This window comes from Rhipicephalus sanguineus, chromosome 11, assembly GCF_013339695.2.
Source record: "Rhipicephalus sanguineus isolate Rsan-2018 chromosome 11, BIME_Rsan_1.4, whole genome shotgun sequence".
Lineage (NCBI taxonomy): Eukaryota > Metazoa > Arthropoda > Arachnida > Ixodida > Ixodidae > Rhipicephalus > Rhipicephalus sanguineus.
In genome coordinates, this window is record NC_051186.1 from 81,187,742 (window position 1) to 81,213,264 (window position 25,523).

The 25,523-nt window shown below is 43.6% G+C and overlaps 1 protein-coding gene across 1 annotated transcript; it reads left to right on the forward strand.

The window, feature by feature from the left end:
* Window positions 1–4,291: 4,291 nt before the first annotated feature.
* Window positions 4,292–23,658, forward strand: LOC119375388 (enolase-phosphatase E1). Its single transcript, XM_037645568.2, has 6 exons — window positions 4,292–4,440; window positions 9,174–9,275; window positions 12,704–12,900; window positions 17,637–17,769; window positions 21,171–21,297; window positions 23,374–23,658. The coding sequence occupies exons 1-6, from the start codon at window positions 4,372–4,374 to the stop codon at window positions 23,535–23,537; spliced, it is 792 nt and encodes a 263-aa protein (XP_037501496.1). The 5' UTR covers window positions 4,292–4,371; the 3' UTR covers window positions 23,538–23,658.
* Window positions 23,659–25,523: the final 1,865 nt, after the last annotated feature.

Sequence of the window (25,523 nt, forward strand, 5' to 3'; positions counted from 1 at the left end):
GACTACCTATCTGAAAGGAAGTTTCGTGTAAGAATAGGATGTGTATTATCGCGCACATTTCTTCAAGAAAATGGAGTACCGCAAGGAGGAGTACTGAGCTGCACACTTTTTATAGTCAAAATGAACTCTCTTCGTCATGTAATTCCGTCTGCGATATCGTATTCAGTCTATGTGGACGACATTCAAATCAGTTTCAAATCCTGCAACTTGACCATATGCGAGCGCCAGATACAGCTAGGTGTTAACCGACTTTCGAAATGGGCTGATGAAAATGGGTTTAAGTTTAACGCCGGTAAGACTACCGCTGTATTGTTCTCCAGGCGAAGAGGGATACATCCTACCCTAGCATACTAATGAATGGACAAAGCCTAATCATTGCTAAAGAACAAAAATTCCTCGGTGTAATCTTCGATGCTAAGCTCACCTTCATTCAGCATATAAAACAACTGAAACTAAAATGCCTTAAGACTATGAACCTTTTAAAGATTTTATCCCATCAATCGTGGGGGACAGACAGATATTGTCTCATAACTCTGTTCAGAAGCCTGGTTGTGTCACGGATAGATTATGGATGCATAGTATACCAGTCAGCATCAAAGACAGCACTCAAGCTATTGGACCATGTATACCACTTACCTGGCCCTTGGTGCCTTCCGTACCAGCCCTGTACAAAGCCTTTATGCAGAGTCGGATCAGTGGCCTCTGGACTATCAGCGCACATATCTAGGAATCACCTACGCAATCCGGATCATGTCCCTGAAGCAGCACCCATGCAAAGCGCTTATAAATGATGTGTCTAGAAAACAGCTATATGTAAACCGGCCCTCAATCGCCCCGCCGCTTCCGTTGGCAATAAAACCTGTTGCAGAAAAACTTGAAATTATTTTCGCGGATTTGCAGAAAATTGACCATGCTGAAGTCGTTGCCCCTTGGAAGCAGCGTCCGGTCACTTGTGACTGGTCCTTTAAAGACTTAAAAAAGAAAACTTGTCCAAATGCGCTAATAGCTGAGCAACATTTTTTGGCCCTTGAGCACAAATATCGTTCAACCGCCTTCTTCTCTGATGGATCAAAGTCTTCAACATCTGTATCCTGTGCAGCCTATGGCCAAAACTTCTCCAGCACCAAGACCTTACATACACATACCAGCATTTTTACGGCTGAAGCGTTTGGAATACTGCTAATTATTGAGCACATTATACAACACAAGATACAAAGGTCTATAGTCTACACAGATTCCTTAAGCGTAGTTACGGCCTTATCCTGTGGCAAGTACAGCAAAAACACTGTTTTCAACAAGCTTCTTAATACTATCAATGCAGCCTATAACTTAAACCTTTCTATAGTTCTATGCTGGGTGCCAGGTCACACTGGGATCGCAGGCAATGAAATAGTGGACAAGAATGCCCGAGAAGCAGCTGGTCGGCACACTATAGATGTAAATTCTGTTCCTGGTGTGGACCTAAAACCTGTTGTACGGAGAGCGCTACGTAGACACTGGCAAGCTGAATGGGACAAACAAGTCGACAACAAGCTCCATCTAGTAAAACCGCAAATAACAAAACCTATCCCACAAAAACTCAACAGATTCACCGAAGTCACCCTAGCACGGCTCAGGATAGGCCTCACCTATGCCACACATAAACACCTCCTGACAGGCAGTGATCCACCGACCTGCATACACTGTGCAGAGAATCTAACCATTCTGCATGTCCTAATTGAATGTCCCGCGCTTCACCAAGAGCGACTGACCCATTTTAGGGAACTTTACCGCTATCATATTCCACCTCATCCCGCGCTATTCTTATCACTCGACCCAATGTTTAACCATAAGCGACTTCTTAAATACCTAGCGAAAACCAAGTTTTTAGAAACGGTATCATTCCATCCTAGTCACCAGGCTGGGCCTCACATGTGAGGTACAGCCTGTTGCCATGCGTGTTGAAATACGTCCGAGCCCTCGCAGTTCTTGCGCAAGCAAGAATTCGGCAGTGAGGTACTTGGACCTTGCCGACTCATTTACCGTGAGAACCTGCAGCCAACGATATCAAGGCCTTGTAATGAAATAGATATTCATTTTAGGACTCCGTAGATATATATATATATATATATATTTTATAGATATGCCCCCTGTACAGCAATTATTATAACCTGTGATTTTAAATAACTAAACTGAAACTATGACACGTGTACTGGCGCTCTTTGGCCTTAGATGCCCTTGCGCCAATAAAACGTAATAATAATAAAGTATATAAGGTAAACATGATTTCTTTTTTGTTAACACATATCCTGTTTATTAATTTCGCTGTGAAAAAGATGCCCAAAACGCCAATTTTTCTTGCGACGCATATATTCAGTGCGCAACACTACTCTGAGAACACGGCCGGGTACCCTTCTTGGGCTGAACATTTCTCGCTACTGGCTGAAGATGATGTCACCAAATCTTCACCATCTACTGTTGAGACACTACAAATAGAAGATATAATAGTGCCAGCATCATCGCGGCATTTCAATCGGAGTAAAAAATCGATGTGCCCGAAAACGCACTGATCAACACCTGGCTACGATCCGCGGGCTCGTTATATGTTTTTTTTTTTTTTTTATCATCCGAACTATATTTTCGTCATTTGACATCATCCTCAGAGTCACTTCTGCTAGAAAAAGCAGAAAAATTGCTTGCAGATGCAACAGAATCGAACAAGGAACAACCACTGATTTCCGAGAGGGTCTCGCTTCCGGGTCGTTTGCCATTTTCGCGAACGAACAAAGCGAAGCGCCATATTTGAGTCGCTGTTAATAATTGCTGCCGCTCGGGAAAAAGACTAACTGCGCAGGAAACGAAACATCAGTGCTTACAGAATGTGCGAGATAGCGCAGTTGCTTGCTAGGAGCGCCCGTATTTTTAAATTCTCGCTCGGCGCCTGCGGGTCACCTGTGACCCACGTTCTATTGGCGTGGTGATGAAAGAATTAGTCTCCCTTCATTGGAAGGGGGGGGGGGGCTCATAGGGCGGCGATCTATATATATATATATATATATATATATATATATATATATATATATATATATATATATATATATATATATATATATATATGTTAAGCTGTTTATTGGACGGCACTCGGCGACAATGCACTATGGCGACAGTCAAGGCAAGAGCACGGGCTCCGAGAGCGCGAGCGGCGTTTAGAAGAGGACGACCCACTAGGAGCCGCTGGAAAGCGCAACCGTTAAGCAGCACCAATTGCTTCGCCACATATATATATATATATATATATATATATATATATATATATATATATATATATATATATATATATATATATATATATATATATATATATATATATATATATATATATATATGCAAGACCTAAACAATTCTATGGGCAGAGCACCTGCCTTTGGTTCTACTAGATCTTCGCACCGCTGCGAAAGAAGATACGCAGGCTTGTCAGCAGAGCTAGTTTTCGGCACGACACTTCGTGTACTCGGCGAGTTCTTTGCCTCGGAACCGACATCTGCTGAGGTACACTCTTACGCCGACCGCCTGCGAACTACTATGGCTACCAGCTCGGTGTGTGTTGTACCACCCGCTTCGTAATGATCCCCATCATTACTTCATATAAGCCACGATGCTACGCGCACTGCGTTACAAGCAACGTTAGCAGGGGCGTAGCCAGAAATTTTTTTCGGGGGGGGGGGGGGGGTTCAACCATACTTTATGTATGTTCGTGCGTGCATTTGTATGTGCGCGTGTATATATACGCAAGCAAAACTGAAAAATATCGGGGGGGGGGGGGGGGGGTTGACGTTGACCCCCCCCCCTGGCCACGCCCCTGAACGTTAGTTACAAGCGCCTGACGATAGTCCCGTCAAAGCCATCAAGGCGGCGCGGGCGGAGTAATTTACGCGAAAAAAAGAGAGAGAGAGAGAGAAAGAGCAATCGTAGTAAAGCCAGTAAAGCCCCAGAAACTTTCAGGGGCTGTCGTAGCTCAACGCAGCCGGCCTAAATTTCAAACTACGCGGGTATGAAACCGAAAGTTGCATTGTGTACAATCTGACTGCTTTGTATGCTACAGTGCATTTGTTGGGAGAGCATGGCTTCGTTGCGGTCCCTTGAATATATTTAAGGGAACGTAGCTTTATTGTCCTGACTTTCCGTTGGTTCCCCGCTGAGCTGTGTTACACATATTAACTCTATGGTTGAAGAACCCTGCCGTGTCCCATATGGGTTCTCTTTACTGGTCCACAAAATAAATCCTAAATTTATTTTGTTGTCTGGTCCGCAGAATAAAAATGAGATTATCTTACGGTAAACTACTTGAGGGGCGTTTGTGAAAACGAGCCAAGTCAACGGCAGCGCTCAAATATGCTTGGCGAAATAGAGGCAGTTGTGCTCGATATTGAGGGTACTGTGATATCGATAAGCTTCGTCAAGGTGAGTGACTGCACTATTGCGCCCACGCTGTACTCGCCAGGTTCGATTTTGAGGCTCCTGTAGGCAGAACAGTTGCAGGAAAGAAGCTTGTTCGTACATGGGAAAATGGCGCCAAAAGAGGCGATTCAAAAGCGAAGACGAGCGCCGACTAATAACGGAGGTTTCATTTTGCTTCGCGACACAGCATAAAAGGAAAATTGGCGGCGACGTTAACCGAGACACGAATAATAACGGCTTGATCGCGAGATATAGAACACAAGGTGTAGAGGACATCGAGTACAAGCATAGAAAGTATTGAGGGACTATGCTACAAGTGTACAGTACGATTCAATAAGGGTGGACACGTCGGCCTGTTGGTAGGGGGTCATTTTCTTAAACTTCGTTGTAGCGCGGCAAAGGATATGGACACCATAAAGAAACGTACGATGAAACACAGCGTTAACTTGCAACAAACGTTTATTTTCGTTTTCTAGCGATGTTTGTATCACTCACCATCACGTCACGTATGCATTTCATTGAAAGCAAACAAAAACCACGAGGCACTTTTCAGATTGAGAATAATTTTAACAAGGAGTTCATATTGCACACATATATCGCAACTCTTTTTTCAGATAAAGAAATCGACGGGCTTTGACACGTGTCACCAAGCACGGCTTTTAATGAGAACAGGCAATAATGCGAAGGAAAGTGCGGGGAATGTTATTTGTAGTAATTAGGATATAAATGTGAAGACAGTAAAGTGGACGAAAAGATAACCTGCCGCCGGCAGGGACCGAACCTGCGACCTTCGCATCGGTCCCTGCCGGCGGATTTATGCAGTGGTGGAAAAGAAGTTATTGGGGCAAAGCAAGGGAAATTATGGGTGTGCTAACAAGCACCATGAAAAATTGGTTGAACGTGGCAGGGGAATGGTGTAAAGTATACCGTTATCTTGTAGGAAGTCGTACGTTGGGCAGACAGGGCATTGTTTAAATAACAGACTATTAGATCATAAGGCTTCATTGGGGGCACCACCTCGTTCGAACCATGTATCCTGCTGTTCAGATTTTGACCACATGTTTGTTTGCACGAATATATATGTGTGTTTTTCAATAAAACTCAGTTAATAGTTTGCTCTGTGTACGTGTGGCCTTTTCCTGGTCTCCGTTTTTGCGCCGATTTTTACGACGATGCAGTGCTAGCTTTCCCAGCAAGCCACTATTCCAGTGTTGTACTAAGTGCAATTCAACCATGAGCCGTCACATGAGTTAGCCGGAAAGCTCATATGGAATACACTACTCACATAGCAATAAATGTATTGTGCCTTCTGGTTAAATACATCCCCTTCTAGCCTTTCAAAGCCCTTCCATCGTGCAACACAGGCAGTAAGCGTGGACGTGATTTGAAAAGTAAAGTACTAGAGAAACAGGGAGGTAGAGAGGGAGATGCACTGCAGGAAGGGTGCAGTACATATAAATTGAGCAATGTTGTGCTGTTCACGACGGCCTTCCTTTGGCCCTTGGCTTTCCAGGGTAAAAATGGGAGGTAAACCTTTCTTGGAATGTGACATCAGAGGCCCTTTCCACACGTCAATGAAGGCCTTTTTTCATATCTCTTATATGAGTCATTTCTGAAGGGGATTTGACGTCAGAATTCGAGAAACGTATCAATACCAATCTCTAGAACAACTAAAATCTGGAGACGGCAATTCTGAAATATAGTTTTTCTTCCATGGTTATGTTTCAGCGCATGGTGACCACGTGGAGTGCCTCATGAAATAAAAAAAAATGGTTGAGACCAGTCTGTGTATCTCACCCAAACGAAGTGCTATTAATCGCAGTAGGCGAGAAAATCATGTGGGTATCATTTAGCAAGGTCGTAAAACTTTATTCCTTGTGAAGCACAAAATAATGGCTATAGCTCTAAACACGCCGACTTGATGCCTGGCAATACTTAGCTGCGACGAGAGAAGAAATGCCCATTATTAGCTCTTGTGCAGAGGCGATCCTCGTGGTCAATCGCAGCTGTTCATCCTCGACCGGACTTGTTAACCTTCAGCTAGCAGAACAGTTGTTTGCACAAGTAGGTACTTCAGAACATGGCGATGGCTCTAACAGCCTGTCGACGCAGCGCCGGCCTGTGGCAGGCCTCTAGTAAAAGGTGTGCGGGCCGCTTGTTTGAGACCCCTGACTAAGGCAATCCTGAGAAAGGTTCTGGGGATACTAAAAGCACAAAGAAACGAGAAATGCAATTTATCCTAATCACCATAATAGTGTTTCTTGCATGGCTACAAGTGAAGTAGAGTTCGTGCTAACAGACATTTGATCAAAAGTTCAAACCATGCATGTCCAGGGTCCAGGCCAGGAATGACTCGATGTGGTCTCTGACCAGCTAATGTGTTGCATTGCTAAGGGTGCATGTTCAATACCTGGGCACAGTGCCGAAATGCAAGAACACTTTTGTGTGTACATCTGGCTGTATGTTAAAGAACCCCAGGTGCTAAAAATTGTTGTAATGCAGAAAACATAGTGCAAAACAACAAAGAACAGACAAAGTCGAAACAAGACAAGCACTGGTTCTTTGTTAATGTTTTTGCACTGTTTTATGCATTACATTACCAACATGCCCGAACCTTCCTCCTTATAAGAGTGAGAATTTAGTCAGAGTCCCTACAGCATACCTCATAATCAAATCATGGTTTGGGCATGTAAAACACGAAAATTTAAATTTGAAGGTAATAGGCAGGAATGATTTCTAGAAACCAGTGTGCTGTCTCTAGGTGACAAATGCAGACTGAACCGTATCCTGCACCATTTGGCCTTTCTTGCAATAAGAAGCTTTTTTGTGAAATTATATATTTCATTGAGCCCTGTGCAAAAGACATTTTTTGCACAGGGCTTTATGAAACTTTATGAAAATCTTGTTTCACCCTTTCTTGAATTCTCGAGTTGTCCTGGAATTTTCAGTCAAATATTGTGTAGAAACCCTGGATGCTCTTGTGATGCTGAAACTAAAGTGGTTCCTAGGCCGATTACACTATTAGTATCATCGACAGCAGACTGTTCAAAGATTTGCAGATCAAGTTAATGCCGGCATTTATGATATTGCTACATGTAGTGCCCGACGAAGAGGACGAAGGTCGCTAGCTGCTCGAGCTCGTCGGAGCCGGTCTGGTCAGCGCTGCAGCCGCTCTTGCAAATATATCTTGTGAATAGCGACTTGTAAAAGCGACTCGTCACTCACGTAACATATAATAATAATCTGAAGGCTTTCGTGAGCACTTCAGTACCAACGAGCATAAGTGTGCGCAGGGTTGCCCTTCAGGGGGGGCGAAGGTTCGTCGCAGCGCCCCCCCTCCCTATTATGTCAATGTATGCGGCTGCCTTTGCGCCCCCCCTATCGCCCCCCCTACAATGTATAGGGCTGACTTTGCGCCCCCCCCTTCTCGCCCCCTTTGCCCCCCCCCTGCGCACGCCTATGCCAATGAGGTCTGTTATTGCATGGGATTGAGCGAGTGTTCATTTATTTCTTGGGGGCAGAACTGGTCGTCACAGTGCAGAAAGGACAGTAAGGAGTTGTGTGCTGTTACTTATGGGGCTGAAACTTGGAGGATAACAAGAAAAGCTTGAGAAAAGGTTAAGAACCATGCAGCGCGCAGTGGAACCAAAAAATGGTTGGCGTAACATCAAGAGATCAGAAGACAGTAGAGTGGGCGATACAACAAACCGGTGTAGTGGATATTTCAGTTGATAGTTGAACGGAATAGATTTTATGCAAAGCAGCCTGGAAGTAGTTCCTTATGCCACACTTTGATCTAAGTCTTACGCGGTGGATCAATATATCTGTATAATTTGAGCAGTGTTCATATTGTGGACTTACAAGGCGCGTACCGGCATCTAAAGGGTAGCTCATTGTACGGCTTAATGCCGGCACTTGCGTTGTAGCACAGATGTTACCTTTATCGAAACAAAGTGTAAGCGGTGTTTGTTGGTGTATTTCTGTGGGCACGAGCCACCCTAGGTGTACACATGTAAGCGTTTGTTCGCTACGTTAGAATCGCCAACTGTAGCAAAGATCTTTCTTTTGTTTTTAATCCACCAAAAGTGTTTTAAACAGTTTTCAATGTCTATTTTCGCTGTCCTGGGTCAATATAGAACGTGAAATACCTGTGATGCATGCCCGTATACCACGGGCCTTGGTACGCGGGTATACACCACACGTGACTGTGGGTAAGGGTTTTGTGACGTGTGTGACAGGCAAGCCATATTATCCATGTCCTGACCTGCCAGTTGTGTTTGTCATACACTCGTACCCACCTATAACAGTTCTAATATACACTGAGTTAAGGAGGTGACCGTGAGAGCACCCAGACGTAGGTAGCTAAATAGATAGAGAGAAACGATCAAAGAGCCTTTGGTTCGCTAAGAAATGGCCAGCCACGTAATGTGCAGGACCACATTACGTGGCAGGACCACATAAACGAGTGATCAGAGCAACGGAGGAGATGCCAAGGGAAGAAAAACGAAGCTGAGGATGGCAGCGAGCGATGAAATTATGAAGGTTGCAGAGCAAATTGAGTCAGCTCGCATAGGATAGGGTAAACTGGAGAGCATTGTGAGAGGCCTTCATGTTGCATTGGACTTAATTAAACATAGGCTGAGCATGATGATGATTACTACTTTCTCAATAATGTGAAAACTCGCCCAGCTCTGTACTTTATGAACCACTTCCTTGGACTGTCTCTTTGCAAACAGGATGTGCTGTTCCCGTTTGCACGGAAGAATATCCGGGCCTACCTGGAGTCCCATTGGGAAGAGCCCGAGCTAAGGACAATTGTCGATCAACTCCACACACAGGTTTGTCCATAAATACAAACATCTTTCACCAGGTTGCTTGTTACATGTTGCCATGGGTTGGTCAGCCTGTTTTCTTGCAGCTTTTGGCCTAGAAGTCCAGAAAATTGCGCCACAGTTTACAAAGTTAGGTGCATGTTTATTTCAGGAATCATATTAAGCTGTGATGCTACCCATAGATGTACACAGAGGGGTGGTTGTGAGACTTCAAATATCTTCCTAAAATTTTCAGTTTCTACGTGTATGTACACATCAATTTCACACATGCACACACATATAAAGAGGTCAACCCCCCCCCCCCCCCCAAGAAATACATTTCTGGATACCATGTACTTTACCGTCACCACCTTCTGAAACGAGCAACAAAACAAGGAATTTTACAGAAGCCACTGTTAATTACAAACTTGTCACGGCAGCATCAGGGCATCACTTTCCATCTTCCTAGAAAAATTTTATTTGCCTTTCTTGCCAGTTTAAGCGCTCAGACATTGCAAAATGTGTTGCAGAAAAAAAATTCGTGCTTCTATGTTTCACTGGAAAGTTAGTGGCAATTTTCCAATCTAAAGATATCAAAAGATAGCTGTAAGTCTTCAGAGAGCTTGTTTATTGGAAACCTAGTTTCCTTAGAGTGGATGACACTGATAACTGTTGCTAAACTGATAACTGGAATAAACATTTTTCTTGAGACATTCTGGAGGAGAACTTGTTGGGCTAGTTGACGATTGCTGATGATCATAATGTAGCATGAAGTCACAAGTACCAAGTGACAGAAACATACAACACAGGTGCTACTATAACCACTTTTAATGGAAGGTCACAAGAAACAGAATTTATGTTACACCTAACACCGAGGCGCACAGGTCACAGCTGGCCGGCTACAGGGGACGCTAGTTGGAGATAACAGAATCACTTGAATGACCGAATAGAGGCATGTTTCGTGGCAAACAAAACAATAGACGTCTGACTTACACAGTAATTACTTTTTTCTTTGATATAAAACTCTTCCAATGGCTCACATGCCGTTTCTTCCTTTACTCTTATCTTGACCTCATGAAACCTTGGAGAACATGCGCAGTCTATGCAATGTGCAGAAGCATGCGTGTTCAAATTCTTCTTCAAGTTGCTTGCATGCTCCCTCATTCTGTCATTAACGCAGCGGCCGGTTTTCCTTATATAACGCTTGCCACAAGACGGGGATTTCATACACCACCCTGGTGGCACAATGCACGTACAGTCTGGCGTGTTTTACATGGCAGCCTTTCAAATGGCTGTTCATGATGCAGGGACGCAAGTGGGTGAGCCTGTTGGGAGCGGAGAACACAATAGGTACGACATACCTATTTGCTGCTTTTTTTTAAGTCTTCGCACATTTTATGCACATACGGCACAATTTCAGACCTTGGGCAACTCAGCTAACCAGCTCTAGCATCATTCACTGGTGTGCCCACATTGACCTGCATTTTGTGTTCACAAAATGCAGGTCGGGTATGAAAAGACAATTGATTAGACTTTCAAAAGCCAGCGGCTACCCTCGTTTGGGCCTGATGTGCATGGCCGAATCCCTTCTATAGAAGATGAAAATGGGAACACCAGCATTTCCAACTTGCAAGTTGAACCTGTGGGGAAATTTAGACAGATTTGGTCTTGTTGAATGTGGCAATGAAATCATTAAATTCTCATTTTTAGACTGCGTTACTTCATGAATTCCATTACACAATCGGGGCGTACTGCCTAGTTTGTGACAGTTGGAACATTTCAAGCAACTCACCAATGCGCTACACAAGGATTTGCTTTAGTATCACCTGCTAGTAAGAGAACTTTCATAACTATGCATGTACAGCAATATATCAGTATACAAAATGATCACTGTGGGCTTGGCAGCATGAACAATGCACAAAAACTGCACACTTTGCTTAAAGGCAATGGCAATTTGTTAACTGCATTACGAATAAACAAAGCCATTTAGGGCAACCAATCATTAACATGGTGGCAAGACCATTGAGCGCCATGATGGTTCAGTCAGCCTTTATGTTGATGATGGTTTCCTGTGCCCCGAGTGCCCCATCAAATAGTGACCTTGAAAAGCATGGTGTGCAATACAAAAACTTGTATTACCTTAATAAAAATCAGAATTCGAGCCAGAATCGAGCCCAGGTGTTCTACGTGGCAATCAATGTTCTAGCACAGTGCCATGCAAGTGCTTCAAGCTGCTTTGGAAAATGACCGTAGACGTGCGCCATGTCAGGCAAACAGTCACGTTAAGAGATCTTATATATATTGCACGGGACGCTATAATCGTACCAGGCATCACACCACATTAATTGTGTAATGAGTGGGTGGTTGAAAGCTGGCAGCCCATTAGAAACGGCTGAGCTATAATTCATCATGATCAGCCATGGCACCAACGAAGACACTGGCCTTGAAAACGAAAAAGGGGTATTGATCGAGGGCTCATTTTTTTTGTTGGACACAGCGTAATGAAAACCAACATACAATGAAGCCAAGGAAGGTATAGTGGACCTTGTATGTTTTAACTGTAGTATAGTAATTCTGGCATAAATGGAAAGGAATTACAGTGGATGAACTTGCTGCAGGTAGGGACTGAACCTACACCCTTCATATGTAATGCATTCGATGCTCTGCAAATTGAGCTACAGTGGCAGTCGCTTTCCCATCCACTTTATTGGTTATCTTGGTTTTGTGTACTCCTGCGCGTGTTAGCCAGTGCCTCTCATAGCCATGATGATGAGTGTGGAACACTCTTTTCTTATGCCAGCTGGCGTCACATAGCACGTGATCTTTTAACGAGCTGCCAGATGACCAATAAACCCTCGCATACTACCTGAATGCATCAAGTCTGCCGGCAGGAGACCCTCACTATGAATGAACGACGCTGGCAAATGCTCCCAGGATTACACAAACATAAAAGACCCAATAAAGTGGATTTGAAAGCAACTGCCACTGTAGCTGAATTGTTAGAGCATCGGCTGTGTGATCCAAAGGTTGTAGGTTCTGTCCCCACCTATGGCAAGTTGATTTTCCATCCACTTTCCATTTATGTCATAATTACTATACTGCAGTTAAAACATAACAAGTAATATCCCTTAAACCTTCCTTGGCTGCATTGTCTGTTGGTTTTCATTAGGTTGGCCTTGAAAACGCGGCATGCGGTGCGAAACTCGTGTGACCTCTAAAGCTTCGATGATGAGGATTATGATGGATGACTTTCACCTTCGAGTCATCCTAAGCGAATGCATAACGGACCGTGTGGATTTTCTTGTCATGAGCTGTTGATCATGTTTATTGTCCACTCATGTCCTCCGGTGCCAATTTTTCTTGCTCAGCGCTAGCAGTGCCTTTCTAAATAAATTCCGCTGTTGTTTGTTTTTGAGTTGCAGCAGATAGTGGTAGTTAATGCAAATACCATGCAGGCAATCGGGGATGTGAAGTATCATGGCTCGGTGCCCCCCATCGATGATCCAGCCGAGGCACCCAAGGAGGCACTCATTGCTCAGCTGGAGGCCAATTTGCTGTGGCAGATGGATGCTGACCGCAAGGCAGCGCCCCTTAAGGCATTGCAGGGTCTCGTCTGGAAGGAAGGCTATGCCAGTGGACAGCTGCGTGCACCGTAAGTAGCTTCTCTTTCAATCAAGGACTTTAGAATTCCACAAGTCTGTAAGCAGTCTTTCCTGGAAGGGTTGTTTTCCCACCAAGTGTTCTCGTTCACAGACCGCTTTTCACGACCTCACTGGGTTTCCTCTTCCGAGTGAAAGAGCACAAGACCAAGGGCTTTTCAAGAATACTGTAGGAATTTACCGAGTTCAGGATGAACCATCTAGCCGGCAAAAAGCACTGTGGGAATGTCATGCCAACAACGTTCCAGTCCATGCAGCACCAAAAACTGTTTTACCAGATAATTTCAACCGCAGACTAGCAGAATGAACCATTGTTCCCTTCTGGTTGTATTGCACGGGGGAACAAACACAAAAGAAAGAACACGCAAAGTGCAAACTACCAAGAGGGGGTTTATTTTTCCAGGTTTGCTCTCAGCACTGTCTTTTGCTTCACCGTTTTTCTCTCTTTGCTCACCCCCATCCACCATTGGGGTGCTGTGCACCTTCTCTAAAATTGTAAGAAGTGACAACCCTGTAGCGAGAAAACTAGTCTGTGAACGACAGTATCTCATTGGAAAACAAACCTTGCGGAAAAATCCTGTACATATATTCGTGCAGGTGTCCATTGTGACCATGTTTCCGTAGCTGTGGCAAAGTGCCAGTGTACGATTTACATGGGCGGTTATTAAGAAGACTGATTTCTGCGGTCCATGGGGGAGAACAGTGCAGCATTTGGAGGGGGAGGAGTGAAAGACAGAGGAAAGGACACTTTGAGCGAGGACACTTTTTTGATTCACAACCACGCGCCTTGTTGGGGTACTCCCCTTTTTTTTAAAAAAATACGATGGGTGCCCACCCGCCCTGGGAATCAAGCCTACTACATACCTCGCGCATTGGAGGTGAACGCTGTATTATTCCACCAGCATGGTGTTGGAGTAAATCTCAGAATGCAAATCTTATGCACTATACTCCATCTCACTAGTAACGTGCAGTAAAGTTACAAGGTGTTTGCTAGGCACATCGTGGCACAGCATAACATGTTTTTAAGTGTGTTTTTATTTATTTCCAAATACTGTTGGCCATAACAAGGTGTGTGTGCTGGAAATTTGCATAAGAAAGAAACAAAGTGGGATGTGAAACAATAAAGACAAAACCGTTTGTAACATATTTGAAACATTCTAAAAGTGATATCAGATACAACTTGGCCAAATGCTACTGGATGTTTTCTAAAGCAGTATGGCAGTGTCTGAACCCGATACCAGGATATTAAATTTTCAAAAAGGCTCTTAATGCATTGTTCAAAGCTTTTAATGCTATTATTTGAGTGCAAGAAAGACATTGCTAAGCAGTTCCACTCTTTTAACGGTCGCGGAAAACATATAGTCCGAGAGGGAAATGCCTGTTAATTAGCAGCAGTATTGAGAGTTATACGTTTGTTCAGTATATGTTAGCTTACAGTGATACATGATACATTAGGTGTGCTTCACAAATATCTAGCATGAGTATAATTATGCTGATTATCACCAGTGACCATTGATCAGATAGCAACATGGCAGCCCCCATGCAAACGTGCCAATGTGCTGCGACCAGTGATTGTGCTTGCTACTCTTCTTGTTGCTCTGACAGTATTAATTATGGTGGGATAATGCAGTACCGTGTATGATAGTGTGTTACCATTCCATGTTAGGGTACTGCAGGCCGAAAATCTTTTAACTGTGTAAGTTGCTCAGTGTGTTTGGTAATGTCATGATGATGGTACTGGCAGGCCTTGCAAGCTTAGGTATCTGTGTGATGACCACGAAATAATTATTTCAGCAAGTAGAGTTGTTTAGCATGTAAGGCACTCCAGTGTGCATAAAGGCTATTGCAGAATACCTGGGCACTGAACAATGGTATCAAAATCTTGCGACGCTTCGTCTGACCACAATTATTGACAAGTCTGTTCACTTTCACCAAGTGTTGTTAACAGAAAAATGTTGTACACACTTTCTGCGGTTGTTTTTGTTCGTGTTCAAAATGGAGGAGTGGAGGCATTCTGTGAATCAACTGGGATTCAGGAAAAAGGAAAACGCGCCATTCTATTTTGCATCACATGTGAACAGCCGCTAAACATGGGGATTTCATGGTCGGAGTGGTTAAAAATGCACAAGTGAAAAGCCTCACTAGTTGTCGTTTTACTGTGTCGGATAGGTTCAAAAAATGGATGTGTACAGATAAGAACGAGCAAGAGGTCCCCGTCATCATTTCTGATTTTGATTAAATTTACCCTAGGCCAAAGTTTGCAAACAGTTGTCTCAAGAAGGCCATTTTTAATATTTTTTTAAATTTCTCCGATTAAAGTCAAGGATGTTGTCTATATCATTCTGCGTAAAAAGAGTTGCATTATACGAGTTGCTAACAAGTTATAACGCATCAAATGCGACCAACTCAGCCTGGCAGCCGTACCATTCATTATGCACTGCAAATCCTATACAAGTTGTTCAAAACAATTTTACGTGACATAATCACAAAACAGCTGTTTGAAAACAAGTGCGCAGCCAGGTTTCATGGTGCGGCAAGCTTTGTCTTCTGATCAGCCGTTTTGCAAACTTGAGTAGATGATCCGTAGTGGCGGCTGCTCAAGGCTGCAGGCACTCGCATTACCAGTGCTCCTTCACTTGCAGTTTTCGGTTCCGTGCACTCTGAATATGCCCGCGTAACATATGACAAAAGTCATACAAAAGAAAAATATCGAGCTGAAATGCATGTTGAATCTCTCATGGAATGACCCTAGATACTTTGGTCTTGTTTTCACCTCCAGTATGTCTTGGTCCAAAAAGAGATTTAGTAACCTCAAAGGCAGTTAAAAACTTACACTATATGCCAAACATTAACTACTGTGCCAAGAGATACTAAATTACTAAACACCAATCCGGTTGCTATTCGAATATGCTTCTCCTCTTTGAAATCCTCACAAATGATGCGACATTATTCAAATCGAGGCCATCCCAAAAAAGTCATTTGCTTCATATTCTGCAGGTTCGATAGAGATTTTTCACCTTCCATGGCACTTTGTCTTAGCCCCGTCACAACTGCTCCCGTATCCCCTATGCACGAAATCACTGAAGCTTCTGGACCGCGTTGTTAACTCCTCTTGTCGGCTTTCTTCAGATGATTATCTGACTCCTGCTTTACCATCTAATACTGGAAGCCACCTTCATCTGAACATTAACTCATTTTGCCTGTACAAGCACTTTTAAATACAACTTTTTTTTCCTTATGTAATCGAAAACTGGAATTCTCTGCCTGGTTCTAGTAGTTTTCTTCCTTTAAATTTATTCTTAGAGACTATTGAATAGTAGTAGCCTTTGTTTTTTTTTTGTTTGTTTATACAGTGAAACCTCGGTGATACGATCACAGCTCATACGAATTTCGGGGTGATACAAATTTTTCGTTGGTCCCGGCCAAGGCCCATTGCCTGCAATGTAATGGAGTACGGTTGCTGCAAACCGATTTTCACCCAGCGACATTTGATACGAACGTACGCTACCGCCCAGGCACAAAGAGGTGCTGTCCGCGCTGTCGCGGAAGACGCGCCAAGCCCGTGCGAGCGCGGGAACGCAAGCGTGGGCATACGCACCCACCGCCAAATCGTCAGAATAATGGTGTAAGAAAAACACTTTTCTAAAGGTGGACGAGGACCGAAAGAAGGCGAGGACGGTCTTGGCGAAGGAGTCAGGCCTCACAACGTCAACATGCGTGACCGTTGAGGTTGCACTTGTGCGGGCACGGTCGTAAATCTCCCAAAAAACATCCCCAACGCCTACGCGAAACCAAAATAAGAACACAGGACCGTGGTTCTGTAATTTTGAGGCCTTGATCCATCGCGTCAAAGCACTTCTTTCGTTACTTTCGCTGTACTACTCCGGTGTTATGCAAAAACATACTAAAATTTGGAAGGGGCTACTGCTGCCGTGGGTCACAACGCACCTGGTTCATTAATTAAATACGCGTGTACGGACCGTATATTTACAAGTGCTGGTATGATTGCCGACATCTAAAAACTTAACTGACAATCATTCAGGATTCTTCCTGACGTTGCCGCGGCCCTGAAAAACAATAAATGAAAATGTACGCCAGCTTTCTTTTGTCGCATGCTAATTTTTTATGCTTTCTGGTGATACGAATTTTCGGATGATACGAATATTTTTGGTGGTCCCGTGAGATTCGTATCACCGAGGTTTCACTGTATTCACTTTGCCCCTATTGTTTGCCAATGTTCTGTATCCACTCCTGCCCATTACGGCTGCAGTGTGTACAATTAAACAAATAAATAAATAATATTGTGACGGAGGAGAGATGTAGATTTAATAGATATTTACACCAGTGAATCGGCAGCCAAACCAATATGGCCAATGAGCCTCGTGCGCAAGCGCTTCACATTTACTCGTCGTCTTTCTCTTCAGAGAGCCCATGTCACACCATAACAATACATTCTTCCTCCATGACCCAAAGGCTTTCATTTGGATGCACTCATTGGTCAACAATAGCAATCTTGAATGCAGCTCCCAGATAAACCCTGCGACCGTTGCTCGCAGCTCTGGATATGATGCAGCCTGACACCAAAGTGAAGTTTTCTTCTGATTGCTGATTGCTGCATGTCATGCCTTCTGTGTCCGCCATTGGTAAATTGTTCTCTCTGGCATTTTCGAACTCCCAGAAGCTTCCTTGAGGCAGGCAGGCCAAGTTATTCTCGTGAGTGTCATTGCAGACTATATCCAGATGTGGTGCCGATGCTGACTGCCTGGAAGTCACGCCGCCTGAAACTCGCCATCTACTCGTCAGGCAGCGTGCAGGCTCAGCAGCTGCTGTTCAGCCACACCACTGAAGGCGATGTCACCACGGTCAGTTGTAGCGCATTCAACTTGTGACCTGCAAAGAAGCCAACTTGTTTTAACAACGTTGGTAGCAAACATAGTGGGCAAATGCCACTGCTCAAGATCGTCTATCATAGAAATATGCACGGATGAATTAGAGTGAGACATACTTTTATTCTGAAGCATTGTACACTCGGTTTAAAGGGATGATCTTTTATGGCATTTTTAATTAGTCTTTGTAATTATAGATCACCGTATAGTATATTATAGTGTATAACTTCCACGTTTGTATGAGATGCACCACCGAATGTTCACGAGCTTCAGAGAAAGTTCCGACTGATCCCACGCATTGTGGAAGAAGCGGTCAGCAAGCAGCATCCAATGCTGTATTTTTTATTTGAAGCCGAGCATAGTTGTGCGCATACCGTGGTCTTGCCAGGTACGTCGACTACACTGGCGTGTAAAGGATAGCTCGTAATCCGATGACACACCTCGTCGGCACTCATGTTAGAGCGGAGGCGTCGAACATATACGTAGTGTCAGGGTTTTTTCGTCCCAAAACCACGATATGATTATGAGAGACACTGTAGTGCAGGGCTCCAGAAATTTCAACCAGCTGGGCTTCTTTAACCCACAGCTAAATATAAGCACACGGCCCTCGAGCATTTTGTCTCCATCGAAATCCGGCCACGGCGGCCGGGATTCGGTCCCGCGACTTTCGGGTCAGCGGCTAAGTACCATAACCACTAGACCACCGTTGCGGATTGCAGAGATGTCAGTTTTATCCCAACAAAGTGCACGCTACGGTGCAATGATGTGCGTATCATAAGTCATCGGCGTATACGAGCAATGCTTGATTATACCTTGCATTCTTTTCATTCTTTGATAGCGGCGTCAACAACGGTACCAGGTTTTCTGCGACAGGAGCTTCGTGACGTTTTTGTGTTTAGATTTCCCAAGTCCATTCTCACTGTATCCGGGTTGATATAGACTGCAAATCACCTGTGGCACATACCTTTATAGCATGGACCGTGAAAAGCAGGTATATGTGCCATAGGTAACTGGTGGAAAAGGGTCTCATAATGTACGCGACAGGCATTTTGTGTTATTCAGGTCACGACCTGCGTTCCTCATACACTCGTGTCCACCTGTGCAGATTTTGGTAGTTGATACCAAGTTAAGGAAATGACCACGAAAGCGCCCTGATGTAGGCGGCTAGACAGGCAGACACAGGAACACGCGCAGGGCAGGGCAGGGCACTTGAAACATGTACGAAACAAGGAACAGGGTGACACTCACAGATTGCCAACTACCTACATTCTATTCCGAGAACAATGTGACCCTATGTATATACTTGGATAACAATGGTAGATAATAATAGATAATTATAATAAATGGTAGATGCATACTCGTACATATAACAATCCAAATATGCCGTACCATCAAGCCCACCTTGCAATTTTAATTGACTTATGTATATACCTTTTCATAGTTGTCACAAACTATTATGGCAGAGCAACGCTAAATACGGGACAGCGAAGCGCAGTGGACACAGCACTGGCTCTCGACTAGTTTGATAGTCGGTGCTGTATCCGGTGTGTTTCACTGTCCCACGTTTTGCGCTGTTCTGCCATAATGTTCACGAACTAACTAGCCCACCTATAAAAACCCTTGTGTCAAAAGCTAATTGGACATGACAGCAAAGGCAGGACCACAACGAAAGAATGTCAGCATACATACGTGTGTCAGTCCACTTTTTAAGATGATCGTGATGGAGGCTGTGCTGACACATTTGTCTTTCAGACTTGTGATTCTTTGGACCTCGATAATAGGGTGTGTCATCTCATGATTAGTTACTGCAATGACGATGCAATTTTCAAACTTGAATCTACATCGCACGGAAGCGCTCTCCATTTTGTCTAGAACAAGATAGAGCAGGGCTGGTAGTATTTGCGGTCTGTGAGGCTAGTATAGCCCCGTTAAATGACCCCTCTGCCGTGAGTTATGTTGACTTTAAATGCCTCGATAGCACATGTAAATTTGGATAACCGCAATGTGACAGCCATGCATTCACATTCACTGCCTTTGTCATTTCATCTTCCTGGTTTGTTTTGCTGATGTTATTGTACGCACGCAAATTTTTTCCTAATAAAAAGATATAGTGGCGAGACAGTTCATGTGTTGTTGGTTTCTTCTTTATCATTGCGAGTGTTGCAAGAACTGAAATATGAATGCATATTGACTGGTCTAGTTTGCAATTTCAATATCTCATCTCTCATATAATGAGCAATTCTAACATCGTCAAATCCCGAGCAAAAGTACACACTGTGCTACATGTGTATAGAATACTAAGCTGCTCTTCAAGTGCACAGCCTTTGTTTATTAGAAATATTTATGCCGACAAAACAGCACTATTTTGACATATGCTCTGAGACAAAGCATTAAATCTGAAGGGGGTTTCATGCCGTGGTCAAAATAATTGTCTCTCAAAGCATAGATGGCTCCTGCCGAAGGCCCTTATTCGTGCTCCATAATTGAAGGTTTCCTTCAGTAGGCTTCACTGCAACATGCAATGAAGCACGTTGATAGTAGAAAGAACTAATTGATGTGCAATGAAGCCTTAGGGATTGGTTTACATTTGTTATTAGCAAACAGCTTTGTAATCTCCTTCAGTTCTGGGTTCAGGAAGATGGCCACACACACGGCTTTTCTGGGCTGGTTAGAACTGGCTTGTCCAGCGGAGGTCACATCAGCTTAAGCATGTTCAACAGGATGGGGCAGACTTGACGGAAGCAAATCAAGCCTACTTTCAAACATTGAACTACTGCTGTATAAAAATTGGCAGTCTTCAGTGCTTCAAACACCGAAACAGAAAAGAGCCAAGGCTCACAACTTATTGCTATCTCCTGCAAACACCCCTATCAATCATGAAGAGAGCATGACGACCACCGGTAGCATAGCCAGAATTTTTTTTTTTTTTGGGGGGGGGGGGGAGGGGGTTTCAACTGTACCTTATGTATGTTCATGCATATGTTTGAATGTGTGCACGTATATATGCACATGCAAGATTTTTAATTTCAGGGGGGTTTGAATCCCCCCCCCCCCCAACCCTCCCCCTGGCTATGCCCCTGGTGACGACAGCCTAATCAAACGTACAGAAAGGTGGAGCAGCGCTATAATTGTTGCAGTACAACAGCAGTGTGTGCTAGTTTTTGATGTGTTACAATTGTTTGCTCGATGCACCAAAGATGAATCAGTGTTTGAACTAACATGTCTTTTGCACTGCGTGCACAACTGAAACTGTGTCTAAAGGGTGGCACTTTACAGTAAAGTGAAGTCACCGTTATTAATTGCACATTGCAGCTCAAGTAATGACATGGTATCTTGTCATATTTGATGACCTTAGATTTTTTTTATGAATCACGCAGCTGCTAGATGGCTACTTTGACATTAACACAGCCGGTGTGAAGACTGATGCCAGGAGCTACGAGGTTATCAGCGAGGCTATCAGTGTGGATCCCAGCAAAATCCTCTTCCTCACTGACATAGTCGCAGGTATGCCCCGAGTCAGCCCTGGAATTTGGAGATCACTCCACGGAAACTGCAATCACCCTGTCATGCATCACCTTGCAGCATGCATGAGCTTGTTTTATCCTGAGTTTGCCTAGTTTTATAGGCCATCTAACCAACTTCCGTCCTTGATCGTATTTTCCTTCTCTTGGCACCTTCACTATTGGACCACTGCTTATCTGCTCATTATGTAATCATTATCTATGCACAATGTGATCCGCACTTCTTTCACACTCATCAAAATACCAGCTTAATCAGTGATGCTGCTGTTTTCACGTCTCGTGGTTGTGACGTGTTTGTGACAGTGAAGAATGTTGCAGTCAAACTGGTAAAGATTATTCTCTTTATTGAGCGAACCTGTGCCCGGCAAACGAGGTAACATTCGCAGTACAAAGATATTGGCTAGCACAGTGGTGGGTCGTAGATAATCTGATTTCCGGGGAAGCGCATCAGTTTTATACGTGCACCATAGTACATTCCAGTGTTATTGCTGGTCCTGGTGTAAGCTTCAGAATGTGCTCAACTATATGTGTCGTGCATGCTTTCTGAGTAGAACATTCAGAAACGTTAGAAAACTTTTACAGACATTCAGGTGCGACTTGCATCAATGATGGCACGTACTCGAGTATTAGATTTCACTGTCTAAAACTTGTGAATGTCTCATCGCTTACCCAGTCGCTGTGAAAAAGGGACACAGGTGCACATGTCAACACCTTCCTCTGAAAAAGCATCTTACAGAGCACTGTGAAGAGAACATGAAAGCTAATGAGAAAGAGTACATTGGGCTAGTAAACCACAAAGAACAAGCAAAAGGAACAGTGTAGAAAGTTTGCTAGCGTACTTAAAATGGCTTATGACGAGGCTTGTATGAATGGTAAATTTTAGGCTCAAAGCGAATTCGAAGCGAATAGTGATTTGGTCAAATAATTTCGAATCGAATTCGAATGGTGTGTATGACATATTATAAAGAAAAATGAGCATATTTGTCATGGCCCAACTAACCTGCACAATATTTCTTAAATTTGAAACAAGCACGTGCAAATGTCATTCTTTTTGGTTCAAAGGGAAGTGGAAGCAACTTTGAATAGTAGAAGAATTTGACTTTCGGTAGAATGCAAGTGATAACCTGTAAAATATGTTACGTCTTAAGATTTACTATAATTACAGCATATAAGCTGGCATAACAAGCTTTTAAACTTAAAAAATGATGAATCAATGCGAGGTTAATATGTTCATTTTAACCTTGAAGTGGGCTTCGCGGCAGTGTGGATTTTTTATGGAAAGGTGTCTTCACGGTGCAGCACCCCTCCACTGCAGTGAAAGCACCTTTACAGGGGGCTACATGTGGTTTATGTCTATTCGTTCATTTCGAATACTTCGAAATTTAGAATAATTTAAATTCATTTTGAAGCGAATTCGAGTACTGTAATATTCATTCGAATATTTGAACTGCCCGAATATTCGCGCGAGCCTACTTGTGACACACTGCATGGATGACCTCAGGTCGTGCGCAGTGTCGCTGGGGTTGTCTTGGGCACAACCTCATGGTCTAGTGCACCACAACATTGGAGTGTGCTGTAAGACTCTTAGTATCGTTGCAGAAGCTTCTCACTAAGACCGAATCCTTGTATCAGCATCCAGACCCAAACACGATCACTGGGCTGATATTTCATATGGTGTCATCAAAGATTGTGGTGGTGGCTGTTGATCCTCAGGTTTTTAACCATGCAGGTCAACAAGCTGTTGAGCCTATTTGAACGCTGTAGATATATGGCTACATCAAGGTTGTCTTCGTTGCTGAAGTTCAGAAGCATGGTGTGGAGTGTGGCTGCCAGGTATCTTTTTTAAACCATCTTCAATGGTGTCATCTGCATTGTTTCTTGTACTGCTGTGTTGCAAGCAAAGGTTATATACAGAAGGATGACATTTCACGTCTTGTCTTCAGTGTTGACGTACACTTCTAGCGTGTCGCCGAGGGTTTGTAAGACGCTCTATAGTTGCCCTGTAGTGACTTGTCGGGCCATATTGCGGAAGTGCAGTCATTTTGGTTCGCTTTTGCAGAGGCTCAAGCTGCATGCAAAGCTGGCTTTCAAGTGCGGCTTGTGGTGCGTCCAGGCAACAAGCCTCTAACTGAGGACGAGAAAGCATCCTTTGGTCACATCAGCTCGCTGGAACAAAATAGAGCTGTGAGACACATGGCGTCAGTGCTAGTCCCGACTGTTTGATTACAGCATTCGTGCCTTCATCATTCCTTAGAATGCGTACTTCTTCAATACCACAAATATTATACGAAAAGGCACAAAATAAATGCCTAACTTCCCGCATCTTCACATCATGGATTTTTGGCAGTGTCTACTTTGGCTTGGTCAACTCTTAACAAGGACTACAATTATATAGTAGTCAAATCTTCAACTGCTAACTGGAATCTATTTCAACACAGGCATTAGGAGGGATATGTAAAAGTTCTAATGCTTTGCGGCAAGTAAGCTCCACTTCACAGCTGTCCTCTTCACTTAAAGCGCACATACTGCAATAGTACTGCGGCACTTGAACATACTCAAAAACTGTAGCCAGTTTGTTGGGTACTGTAATTCGAAACAAAAATCGCTTAGCGAGCCAATGTGCAAAAGGACAGACTCATGGGCTAGTTGGTACATTATTCTCACAGTAGCACACAAAAACCTGAGGACGCTTCAGCTTCAAGTTCAAGAGTAGGGTGATTCCACGTAAGATCGAACAAACGATGGCTGGTCGACCTCTCAAATTTATTTCAGAATTTTATATATTATTGCCTGATGAGTGGAAAGAAGAGATCCGCAATTTGTTTTGCCGCCAAAAATTTTTTCGAAGCACAGGAAATCAATAATGACGAAGAGGTGGAGTGGAGCGCTCATCCGCTCTGCTGTTTTGCCCAACTTTCGTTATGAATTGCACAAAATATATTAAAGTTAGGTAGCTGAAATTTATTTACCTAAATATATGCATGTTTTTGCTTCTGCTCAGGTATTTTTAGTTTTTATGTGTAGTGTAGATGTTTTTATAAAAATCCTCAAAAAAGGCTCAATTGACAAAATTTTCTTTACTTTGAAGATCCTTATCTCAAAAAATCCTTGTAGCAGAGCGACAAAATTCCGCATTACGTTCTTCGCATGCTTATCTACCAAACTGCCAAATCTTGTATTTATATAACTTTTCAGTAAAGAGATATGATCGGGCAAAGTTCAAGAAAACACCGAACAATGGAAATTTCTGACGACAATAAAAAAAAACCCATTTTTTAAATTTCTTAAACTTTGTCCACTTATTCTCCTCCACATCAGCTTTCACAATCATTAAAAACATGTTGCATAATGTCGTTGCACTAATAGTTACGGCCCCTCCAATGAGACCCTTAGGCAAGGATGGGCAATTCCGACTTCTTGCCCAGCAAGTGTATAAAATGGAGGCAGGATTGAATTTCTTTTTATTAAAAGGCCAGCAGGTACCTAAGAAGGTGTCGCCGGCACTGAAGACGTTAATTTTGAAAATATTTGGTCACTGCAGCGGCCACGAGCGCGGGGCTACCGATCAGGCGCGCGCGTACCCGAGATGCTCGTTGTAAGAGACGGCGCAGTGAGAGCTCGTTTTCGCGTCCTCAGACCGGTTGAGTTCGAAACAGCAACACCTCTCGGGTAACTTGAACGCACGTGCACTGGAGCTTCGCTATTCTATCCGCCCTCTGTTCGCATCTCAGCTAGGCACTGATATAACGGCGGAGATGGAAGCTAGACGGAAACTCTATAAGGGAGCTATGAGCGCTCGCTTCACACACGCTGCTGCCACAGAAACTGCGCTGCGCCAGTTGCGATCAGTGGCAAAGCAAAATATGAATTGTAAAAGGAAAGAAAAGCAAAACTATAGGTAACCGGATGCGCTTGCCTATATTAGATGTCGGCAGCAGACGGCCTGAACTGGCCGCGCGTTCGGTGCGCTGTTCACACTTCATTCGGCGCGGATAGTTCTTGTGCTTTGTTCTTACTCTACTCCTCCTGTGCGTCTTATGACGAGAAAGTATAGGTCTGAATGACTCTATTGTGGAGACTACCTTTCGAAGCACAAGAAGCTTAAAGGAGTACTGACACGAATTTAAAAAAAAATTCGGATTGTTGCTCTAAATAAAAATACTGGTGTCGAGAAACCTAAAACGACTATTGTCGTGCCTGGGAATGCAT